At 44.1% G+C, this 11,921-nt stretch overlaps 1 protein-coding gene across 1 annotated transcript; it reads right to left on the reverse strand.

The window, feature by feature from the left end:
• Positions 1-3,470: 3,470 nt before the first annotated feature.
• LOC146759579 (hydroxysteroid dehydrogenase-like protein 2) lies at positions 3,471-6,545 on the reverse strand. The gene is made up of 3 exons (XM_085510750.1): positions 6,387-6,545; positions 4,517-4,711; positions 3,471-4,037 (listed from the first exon to the last, which is right to left on the reverse strand). The coding sequence occupies exons 1-3, from the start codon at positions 6,460-6,462 to the stop codon at positions 3,979-3,981; spliced, it is 330 nt and encodes a 109-aa protein (XP_085366876.1). The 5' UTR covers positions 6,463-6,545; the 3' UTR covers positions 3,471-3,978.
• Between the last annotated feature and the right edge of the window lie 5,376 nt (positions 6,546-11,921).

Raw genomic sequence — 11,921 nt, forward strand, 5'->3', positions numbered from 1 at the left:
TAGAGTAAAAGCTCTGCACTGTGCTGGTCACAGCACATTCAGCATTTTGCAAGCAGCTCCCAGCTGCATAGAATTGAGCAACACACCCATGAGCAGCCCACAGCACTGGAGGTGCTGCTGCCCTGCTGTCACCTACAGGTTGTGCTTAAAAGTACTACTATATGTGAATACTTATGCTGCAGCTCTCTCCAGCTCCTCCAGATCTGAGCAAGACTGGATCAAAGAAGGGTAAGGTGCCCTGTTTTTTGAGGCAGCAAGGTTTTTTATTCATAGGGGAAAAGAGGTGTAGTCCAACATGAACATGTGCCTCTAAAATCTTTGTCAGTCTTCAAGGGAGGGAGCTGGAATTTCATCTGATTAATTTTTCCCCACTCTCAGTTCTCAGGAGGGTCACCGGCTGAGGAACTGGCAAAACTCTTTTCCTATTTTGTTTTCAACCTTTACCTTTTGTCAGCTCACTCTGCATCTTCTAGATCCCAGCCACCCCCAGTTTCCAAACACACCACCTTCTCACCCATCCTCTGCTCATACATGAGGTACCGCCAGCTGATGTTTATTCAGCTCAGAGAACAGCAGCGTATCTAACGGTCTTGAGTTATTAACACAAAAATCTTACCATGTGCTCACACCAAGACAATCTGGTACCATCACCCTTTCAGGTCATGCAGCAAAGCACTTGTTTGACTGCTTTTGAAAGATTCTTTTTCTTGCACTATCCCCTCAATACTCTTCATCTTATCTAGATGAGAACAAGCCACATCTGCTTACATCTCCTTCCAGATGTAACAGCCCTGGCAATCCTAAGGCATACTTCCTGACTGCACTGCTGCAACCAGCATTACACATACAGTATTGCATAATGTAGCCAAGTGTGGGAACAACCACACAGCCACAGGCAAGCTGTCACCTCAAAAGGAAAGTTCCTTCATGTTTTTCATGGCGCTGGGACTGCAGAGTGCATAAGTGAATTCAACATTCTCTGTATTATTACCAGAATTCAACAGGGATGGAACCTTTACAGCACAAATAATTTTGTTTGAGCCCAGGCTTTGAAGACTATAAACTATTTGACCATTGCACGAGTTAGAAAATAAATTCTAAGTCTTGAAATATTCTCTACATACTTAGGAGTAAAATGCCCTACATTTTGAGCAGTTCTGTTGGCAACACTGTGAGGTTGCTACCTCTGGCTTTGCATGTGCTCTTGAACCAGGAGGAGGATCTGTGCTCTTGTCCCCTTAGAGAGCATTTGTGCTTTTTCTCATGAGTTTCCATTCTTTCCATGCTAAAGAGAGAAGGTGATGTGCCTGTAAACATGTTGTAGTTTAAACCTTCTGGTGCTGCACGCAGGTGCTGTGGGAGGGATTACCTTGTTTGTGGCAGTCTGGGCTGGGGGTGTGTTTGTGTGAAGATCTGCAAGGTGATATTTGCTCCTCCCAGACTTCTTATGGGACATGCACGCATGCAAGCAAATATGTAAAAGAAAACCCACTTCAGGTGTGTTGCATTGCTCCAAAGGAGTGTAAGAAAGGAAAACACCAGTTACATAATAGAAGTATTCTCAAGAAGGAATTGTTTAATCACAAACACCTTTCAGTCTTAATAAAACTAAATTAGATCTTCTCTAACAGATCAGCATTTTATCCAAGTTGTTATACACACAAAAAAAGAGAAAAAAGTAGATTATTGTTTTAAAATGTAACACTGCTATTATAAAAGAAAGGCTGGATGTTCTGCTGGTACAGCTTCTCCCTCACAGTTTAGCATTAAACTGTGTCAGCATCTTCTCTAGCTTCAATGCTACCTTTAATCCTTAATTTTCCTGACATGAAGGCCATGGTTGGCTTTAGTTTACCTAAAAAGAAGACACAGAATCATCAGGAAAAGGAAAGGAACTGGAGATTGTGATATCATATAGTAGTTACTTTGCTACCAAGTTCTACTGTAAAAGCATCAGAAAAGAGGTTCAACAGATTGACTGGATGCTTTCTGAAGCTACACTCTGAAAAGTTCAATAGCTACTGAACAAAGCAGTAGATATTTTTATTATAAAATCATGGACTCACAGAGTGACTTACGTTGGAAGGGAATTTAATGGCCATGCACTTCCAGCTACAGCTCATCCAATTCCAAGACCACAAAGAGAGGTGAGCCCGTCAGCTCATCCATCAGCAAGATGTTTCCTGCCACCAGTAGCTGCCTCAGTTCTGCCAAACCCGTTTGTTACTCACCAGTGAACATCTTCACAAAGTCGCCACTCGACATGCTCATCACAACATCAGCTGCTGCAGGAGGCTTCCCAAACCCAGCACTCCCACTGCTGGTTTTCAGGTCAAGGTACCAAGTGCCTCCTTCATCACCTGAGTGGAACAGGGAGAACCTGTGGCAGCACCACAAGGACTGATATGCCCTGCCCTTTGCTACCCCCGCCTGCTTTTCTCTCCCATCTTCGTGCTAGACATGCTGGAGGTGCTGTGCCAGAAGCTGCCCCGCGCTCTCTGTGCAGACAAGGTCAGCCCCAGCAGATGCCCCACAATTCCACAGTGTCAGGGGACAAGGCAGTGGCTGCTGGTGGAGCTGGAGGCAGCAGGGTTTTGGAACAGAACTACCATGCTGACCCTGTGCAGCACGGCCAGCAGGGTGACACAGCAGAAATGAAACACCAGGAAAACACACCACAGTCCCCAAAAGAGCAGCACATGCTGCTGATGCAGAAAGCATCTCCCTGTGACAACAGCAGCAGGGTAAATCCCACATGTGCTGAAGTTGGCTCTGAAAGGCAGCATCTTATAGAGCACACCCAAAGATGTCCCTGTTCCTAGACCAGTTATAAAAGACAAGTATTTACATGTGAAAATACAGACTGACTCTTGCTAGAAAAGTGAGCATTTGAGAATTTTACAAGTGATGGTCTTACCTGACAATTCAAACTGAAAGATGCCCTGCGTGGATTTCACTGTTTCTTTATTGAGTTCTCCCTGAATAACTCTGAATGTTTCTGCAACAGGCCCCGCTGAAGCTGATTCTTTATTTAGCTTGGCTCCACCTGATGCCTGTGAAGCACCTAAAAGAAATAGATGGATTCTCTGTAAAATGCTGGAACGCTCTATCTCACTTATCTTTCTAAGAATATATATGTTTTCAGCAGTTCTTCTGCAAAAGCTTCTAAAGGTGTGAATCAATTCACTACTTTAATCAGCAACTTTCTACACTGCAGTGAATGTGCTCATTTAACATTAAGAAAGAGCATTTGCAATTTATAAGGCATGTAATGCTTAGCAGCCCCTAAAAGCCATGCAGAAGGTCAGTGTATCAGGAAATAATTATTCTACTCAGTGAATTGCTACTGTGTTGGAGATCTGGGCAGTTGGCAGTATCAGTTCCTGGCAGAAAAGTCTAAGTGCGCACTCACAAATAGTATTTTCAAGGGAACTGGGCTCTTTTCAAACTTAGCCTCTTTCTTTCCTATATTTGTTTTGGCACTCCTATAAAACATATTCAGTATTCCTATTTGCCCTCCAATAGAAACATCACTATTCTGAAAAAGTGAACCTGATGCTTTTGTAAAAAAACAACTTCTCTATTTCATCTTGTAGACATTCACATCATGTACGACTGTGAGAACTTCATGTAGGAATAGAAGCTTCTCAAGTTCTCACACTGCAAGAAAGATGTAACACTCCTGCAAAATATGCTGATTGCTTGTGATTTTTTTACAGCAATATTTACTCATAATCTTCATACCACTTAACTCTGGTGGTAAAAAGCAAAAAGGTTGTTCAAAACAAGGTGCTGATTATGAACTGTGAAAGTTGCAGACACTAAAGTCACTTCCATAAATCAAACAGCCCAAATACAAGAGATTTTGCCACATAGCTTGAATGTAGTCCAAAAGTAACTTGAAATAGAGGAGGCATTCATTATCATCACAAATAATCGACATGTACATGCAGAGGTTGCCCTTCCACGGCCTTCTGATTATGTGGCTGTCATGTCAGTTTCAGCATCCAAGAAGAAGCCAGGCATCAGGGGGTGACCTAAAGGGGAGTTGAACAATAACAGTAAGCCCAAGTAAGGGTGAACAGCACAAACAGGAATCCATTCTGAAGGCAACAGCACCTCAATTTACCAGTAGATGAACTACAGGTTGAAAGAAGACGAGGTGAAATGTTTAGGTTCTGGTACATTTAAAATCAGACCCAGAAGCCTCTTACAAATTCAGTCAGAAACATCTGAAGATGAAGAAACACTATCTCACTATTTGGTAAATAGTAATACATGCGCTTGTGGTGCAGGTCTATTTTCTTTTTGCTAATGGGTTTAAAATATATATATATATATATATTTATATAGGCATTGATTATTAGAGCCTCAGTGGACTATTATGTGCTTTCCCAGAATCCACATTCTCAAACGTGAGGCAAAGCATCTTTTGACTGAGTCAAAGGAATATATCCATATTCCCCATATGGCCTTCCTTCCTTCGCAAACTTCTCATTTTAAAGATCTCTTTTACCTGGTGCAATTGCATAGACATCAAAATCCTTAACGCCTTCTTCTCTCAGTAGAACTTCATCAATAATGAAGTTTCCCGTGAAAGTTTTCAGCTTTGTTAAAATGCAATATGCAGCATCTGCAATTATGTCAGTTTTTCTGCACTGCTTCTCTATTCCGGATCCTCCCAGCATATCCATAGCAGCTGTATGTATGGCTGGAAAATTCAGAGGACAGGAAATTACAAGTTTAACACTAATGACATCACATACTCATCTCTTTGGCAAATGCATAAACTTTATTCTCCTCTCACATGAAAGTAAATCATGAGAAGACTAAACTGTGAAATACCATCAACCAGCAAAGAATGGTCAACCAGCAAACAATCCTCAAAGTGTAAAGATTCCCTTACTTGAAAAGTATTAAAGGAACCAAAAAAGGAATAAAGGGAAGAACTCCTTGTAATATTCATATTATTCAATGCTTCTATCAATACTTTCCACACAAAGACTTCCTCTGGCTTTATTCAGGACATGAAAAACTAACAGGACAACTATCTTTCTCAAAGTGAACATGCATCAGCAATTAACATTTTCTGCAGCCATTACCATACTGAAAATCTCAATTTTAGCCCCACAATAACTTGTGAGATAACAAAGTGACTCTAAGTTAAAGATGAGAAACCCAATAGCACAAACTCAAACTTTTCCTGGCTTATGCTCCTCTACTTTCACATTACAGCCAATTATTATTGTTCTAAATATAGCAAAACTATGGGCAAAGACTGATATGAAAAACCATCTACTGTCCTGCAATCTGCACATCCTTCCATCTATTTCATACAAAGTGCTGCTGGTTTTCCATTAATTCATACATACAGCATCTTCCACTTTGACCCTGCAGTACCTCTACTACTCATTCACACTCTTACATCCTTTTGGCAGGCTACCTCTTTCACTTTTAGTTAAATCAAGAGCTCGTAACATCTCACTGTCAGCATATTTTCTTGTTTCAAGGAGCTGGATGAACCAATAGAACCATACTAGCACAGTGTCAATCTCCAGCATTGAAGCTGATCACATATATATGATGTTCTTTAAATTAAAAACTTTGTAATTGTAATGTAGATACTACAGAAGTCACCTCTCTCACTCTCTAAATTAGTTAACTTTTGTTTTGGCAGATAAACCTTTCAAAACAACATTTTTCTTCCTAGACTGAACATTACAAACTTTTATACTTCAGAACATGAACAGTTTTCATCAAGGAAACACTGATACATACAAATTTTGAAAGCTCACTTACTGCTTCTAATGCTTTCAAGACACTGGTCTCTTTGTTCAGCAGCTACCAAACCTTCAACAGCAGCCCTGGTCCTCACTGACCCATGGACAATAAACTGGAGCTAGTATAAGATGGGCACACCAAGTTATTTTTCTTCTATGCGGCCCTTCAGTGTGCTGTGACTTGCAAGAAGTGTTGGATGGTTGTGTGAAAAAGCAATTGATTTCCCACTCAGCCAAAACTTTTTTTTTTTTTACGTCTACAGAGGTACATATCTTGTCAGCTTCATCTATTTCCTGGCAATCTAACTAGCTGGGGATTCTAAATATTAACATAAATGTCCAATACTACTCAGGGATGGTGTGCAAACCAAAGTTTGAGTCATGTTGAAAGGAGCAGTGACAAGACAGGAGAAAAAGCAGAATGTGCTCAGGCTGAAGGCAAGTTTAAGTGAAAATAGGAAGGCAACAGTGAGAACTAGGAAAGAAAGCCAATACCCACACAACATCTTTGATCACAAAAAAATACACAGAAGTGCTCGGTGTTCTGAATCAGTCCTAAATAAGACCACCTGTATAGGACAAAACACAAAAATTCAAAATAATCACCTGTTTTAGGCCATAAAGCATTGACAGCAACTTCTCCTTTAAATTCTTCTGCCATTCCCAAGACACACATGGACATGCCATATTTAGAAATTGTGTAGGCTACAAAAAGCACACAAAAATCCCATATTTAGTAGGATACATATTTAGTCTACACATAGAATTTTACTTTTGAAGGATGTAAGTCACGGAAAAATCAACTTTCTGGGGTCAAAGCATCATCTTCCTAGAGTACAGAAACTCTCCCAGCTCCTACCACCCCCTTCAGATACAAACTGACCCTTTTACATGAGTATTGAATTGGGGAGGGAAAAAAAAAAGGAAAAAAGCACGTTGTAAATCCATTTTGTATACTCTGAGAAGGGGATGTTGCAGAGAAGGAACATGGACTTGCAAGAGGAGTTTAACCATGTTCCAAGTGTTGAAGTTTAAAAGATAATCCACAGGTTTAAGATGAGCAACATATGTTCTAGCCCAAAGACGCAATTGAGGCCTCCTTCACTCCTCAAAGATAATTTCTATTTAAAAAGACAGCAATGAGCTTTATCGCTATCAAATCAAATGTGGAAGCATAGAGAAAAAAAGATTTTGCCTTCCTATCTCTATTGGGAATAGAAAACATGGTGTAGTATTAAGAAATCCTATGAAAAACTCTTAACTCTTACGTGCAGAACCTTCTTGGAAATATAAGCCTTTCACCACCACTGAAGTCTTTTTGTACAATAATCCAAGGCTGCCCACAACAGAACTGCTGAATTCTCCAAAAGCAGAAAAGGAGTGACCTCTAAAAACAACAAAACCAACCAATTCTAACATTTTGATACTCAGTGCAGCTCTCTGTAATTTAATTCTTTTGGCCCTCTGAACACAGAGGACCAGTAGCTCAACACGCTGTAAAGGCAAAGTCCAGGATCACAATCCCAATGCAGGGTGCCAAAGACAAGAGCCAAAAATCAGATTTTCAAAAATGACCATGATTTTCCTTAAGGCTTTCACAGTAAAACTCAGTTTGCAAGTAACTGCATTTAACCCAATAAATCCCCACAAGTCTGTCCAACCAACCAGCAGGCTGAAACAGCTGTGCAAACGACTTGTGACTGAGCCCCTGTGTACAAAGGTGTCACACAGAGTGGAAGCACCAGTGAGATAAAAAGGAACTGGGAATATTGCATGAGCATATCAGCACAGTGTGAGGAGAACCAAAGTTCACCTGCAGCTGAGACTTGCAAGGGAAGCCAGTGGCAACTTGTTTATCTGCTATAATGTGGGTAGGAAGAGCATGAACAAGGAAAAGGCGTTGCTGAGTGGCATGGGTGATTCAGTGAGAGCAGACACTGGTAGTGCCTTGCTTAGGAACATGGTTTACCAGGACACGAGAAACTAGCCATAGATGAGAGGTAATCTTAGAACTTGGAAGGTTGGAAAAGACAATATAGTCCAACCTTCAACCCATCCCCACTATGGCCACTAAACCATGTCCTTCAGTGCCACATCTAAACCCTTCCTGAACATCACCAGGGATGGTGACTTCACCACTTCCCTGGGCAGCATGTTCCAATGCATCATCAATCTCAGTAGGTAAAATCAAGCCTGGTGAACCTGATTGACTTCTGTGATAGAAAGAAAGGATTTGAGGCCAAAGTGATAACAGCTGACACCATTCACATTAGCAAGGCTTTCATTACCATCTCTCAAAATACTTTTGTATCCAAGTAAACACATAATAGTCTGGATGGTTGAACAGCCTAAGGGGTAAGAGAAATGTTAACTGGACAGGTTCAGGGAGTTAGAATCATGCAGGTGGGCTCCTTTTGCAGCAGGCACGGCTGCAACCAGGGCAGCCCACAGGCTGCACCGTGGGCGCTTTCTGCACTCGTACAGGATCTCATGACTACTGCTTGCAACACACGGGAACTAATAAGGTCAACGTATGTTCCCGTTCATTAGCAGCGCAGAAATAACGCCACAGCAGTCACTCAATTCAGATTCCACAGCAAACCCACAGCCGCACTTTGCCCTCCGGACGTGCACACAGCTCGGCCCGTGATCAAACAGCACCGAGCGGGACTCCGGGTCCGACCCAGCCGCTCCGGGGGCACCGTGCCTGGCCGCGGCCTCCACCCCGCGTCCCATCACCCTCAAGGGGCTGCGGAGCACGCGTCTGTCCCTCCACCCGGCCCCAGCCCTGGCCCCGGCCCCGGCCTCAGCTCTGCCCCGGCAGCTCCTGTGGCTCAGAGCTCGCGGCCCCGCCGAAGGAAGGAGGAAAGCCCAGGTCGCCTTACCCAGTGTTGGGCAGCATGGCGGCACGGCTATGGGGCGGCTGTCGGCTCGGCACGGGACGCGCTCCCCGCTCACACCGCCCTCCATGCAGCCGTGGCCCGGGGAGCCGGGCGGAGCCAGGGCCGAGCGGGGCGGGATGAGGGGCGGGTGATGGAAGTATCGGGATGAGTTCCCCACGGGAGTACACCTCGTTCAACCAAGCCAAAGCCTTGCACGTTTTCACTGGCAAAATTAAAATCGCATCTGAGATCTCTCCCTCAAGGAAAGGAGTGAATGACCAAACTGAAGTGACAACTGAAACGATTTATTATTGAAACAACCTGTCCTTATAACTATCGGTCTATCCACTACCACCTCGGGCCACTATGCGGGCGCCGACATGACCCCACTGCAGGGTGCTCACTCGTCATCTTCATCGGTGCGCAGCCAGCAGCCTTCCTCTACCCAGACAGAGCTGGTGAAAGGTGGGCGCTGCGGGTCCTCCCAAGGCTCCCACTCCTCTGGCATCACCGTGACTTCATTCTGTATGTTCACCGTGAGCGATAAGGAGTGGAAAAGCAGGCCGGACTCAGGAGCACGCTGCTCTTCCTCTCTTGGGCGCCAGGGACGTTCCTGCAGCGCTGGGTTGCGTGGCAAGCTGTCTCCCATGTAAGATGAAGCGGTGAACGACAAGGAAGTAGAAATGTCTCCAGGGCTCCAGCCGCTGTTTGGTGGCAGCAGGGACGGGTCCAGAGGCTGGTTCATTCCCCAAGCTGCTGCAGCACGCATTGGCCGGCTGTGAGAGGCTCGAGCTCGGCGTCGGCTGCGGTTTCTCCTTCGGCGCTTGGGAGGCCGGGGTCCCCTGGCTGCAGCCGCCTGGGTGCCGGCTGCCGGACCCGCTGCCTGCAGGCAGCCCCTGTGGGAGCAGGAGCAGCAGCAGCAGCAGGAGCAGCAGCAGCAGCAGGGGCCCGTCTTGGCTCTCCTTCTCTGGGCAGATCTTGGCCTGCGCTGCTCGAGGAGCCGAGAGCTCTCTCCTCCGAAGTCTGGGTTCCAGTTGACGAGAGGCTGCAAAAGGCAAAGGAGAAGAGTCAGTTGTTATCACCTTGCGCTTGAAAGACAGCAAGGTACAGGAGATTTTCAATTGCTAAAGACGGACATGGGAGTGAGCAGCATCACGAGCCGATCCTTGACCACCTCTTGCAGGGTGGGAGCGTCTTTGCTCAGTCCAATTGAAGTTTGTCCTTGCAGACATTTCTGCGACAAAGCGGTTTTCGCTGTGCCACTCGGCAAGTGAAATCCTTCTGAACACCCTGGGGGTTCTGATGGGGTGTCATTGTGATGGCACGTGTTTGTGATGGGGGCTTCGGCCACTCCCAACATGGAGTCACAATGATCACCCCAAGGTGATGCCCAGCCCTTTTCACCAGAGCTGTGCTCTGTCCTTTCATCCCCATCTTGTCTCAATGCAGTGCTGCTTATAAATCAGATTATAAATCAGATATAATTCCATGGGCTTTTCTGAACTCTCATGATCTGCAAACAAGAAGAGAGCAAGAGTTTCTACTGCTTTGTCCAGTATTTAATGAAATGTTCATCTCTGATCTGTGGTTTCATCTCAGTTTAAAGCTGGTTCTTTTTTTGCCTGTTTAAATGTACAAAGTATTTGTTGAGCGAGGGTCAAATCGCAGCTTTTACAATGTTGAGTTCTGGCCATGTTTTGGATCTGTGATATCCACATTTACTGCCATTCAAACCATTCCTCAGTTCCCTTCAGCAAAACTTTGGAACAGAGCAATTAAACATGAGGCAAAGTGACAAAAAGCAAAACATAAAACACATACATAAAAATGTTATTCAACAAGTAAAGTAACTGTCATGGGTTAGCCCTCAGCTGTACCTTCAGAAATGGCCTGGAAAAGCACATTCTTTTTCAGTCAGTCAGCCTCCTTGATGATGATTCTCTTTCTTCTTCTTTAGAGACTTAAAGCCATCCCTGTCTTTCCTCACATGGCTTCCTAACATTGCATCTGTGTTAGGAAAGCTGGGATTTAAATGTGATGCAGTATTTGAAATGAGGCTGGAAAAGGTGCTGCCTTCAAACCTTGGGAGGAAAGCATTACTAAGAGAATATTGGCCTCTCATACCACGCATCTACAAAATGCCCGTCCTCATTTTGACTTGACATGGTGTAAGCATGAATAAGATGTGGATCTCTAAGAGAAGACGTAACTAAATCCTGCTGCAATGCCCAGCAAGGAGAACATTTTTTCTGTAATGACTGTGTATAATGACTCAAAGAGAAGACATATAACAGTATTTCTTTATGTTTTGTGAATAATACTTCTTTTGGTTTTCACCTTTTCTGCAGATAGCAAACTGCCCTCTGTTACTGTGAGATGTATGCCACCTAACTGAACGTGATTTTGCTGGAGATGCATCCAGAGCAGAACAAAGCTGTCTCTGGCTGCCCCCTGTGTTTTCCCCTCTCCATTAAAGCAGTAGTTCATCCTGTGGGATGAAAGCTTACTGTGCTGCCCTGGGGGATAGTGATTGTGAATGGCAACTGTGTCAGGGCTGTGTCTGGCTGCTTGTGTGGTTGTACACATGTTTAGAGGGGAGAGAGGACAGGACTGTCATATCCATATATAAGCCATTATGGATTCGAGCCCAATGGAACAAGAAATTCAGTAGCAATAGACAAGGAAAAACAGAAAGATGGAATCTTTGTTTTCTGATGATGTGTTTTTGCTATACTGCTTATCCAGGGATGAGCATGTGTCCTAGAGGCAGCATCATGGGAACATAGACAGGTATCCCACCACCTTCCACTCAGGTCCTCAGTGCTGTGCTGTGGGATATTGTGGGAGCTGATGGTGCTGACTATGAGGTGTACTTGATCCTTGCATTACAAACTTTCATGTGGTGCCATTCTTGGACTTTATGCTCTAAACAGACAAGGCTGAACAATGTGCCAGTCTGCTCTGCACTGTAAGGACAAACCCCACAGTGGGTGCTAAAATTCTTCTGGACATTTGCATTCCACAGGATTTTTACATGAGTGTAGAAATGCTCTGCTTATAAATCCGTTCCTCAGGTCACAGCAAATGTAAAAAAGAAGTGACTAAACAAACTTGTTGCCCTGTTATCAGAAACTGAAGAAAAACTTCAGATTCTTTTAGTGGCCGTTCCAGTTAATAAGTGAAAGAAAACCAGCTCTAAGGCCTGTGTAAAATACAGGCGCTATCTGCATGGTGCTGAAGGTAATGAACGACGCTGATC

Source organism: Coturnix japonica, chromosome 10, assembly GCF_054131305.1.
Source record: "Coturnix japonica strain WE chromosome 10, WE-NBRP24, whole genome shotgun sequence".
Lineage (NCBI taxonomy): Eukaryota > Metazoa > Chordata > Aves > Galliformes > Phasianidae > Coturnix > Coturnix japonica.

Excerpts from the sequence above, each read along its gene's own strand:
- LOC146759579 (XM_085510750.1), bottom strand. The coding sequence starts at position 6,462 with ATGTCCATGTGTGTCTTGGGAATGGCAGAAGAATTTAAAGGAGAAGTT. Across the intron at positions 4,712-6,386 it reads TGCTTTATGGCCTAAAACAG|CCATACATACAGCTGCTATG; the intron begins GTGATTATTTTG and ends TGAATTTTCCAG. Across the intron at positions 4,038-4,516 it reads TGTCTATGCAATTGCACCAG|GTCACCCCCTGATGCCTGGC; the intron begins GTAAAAGAGATC and ends ACTCCCCTTTAG.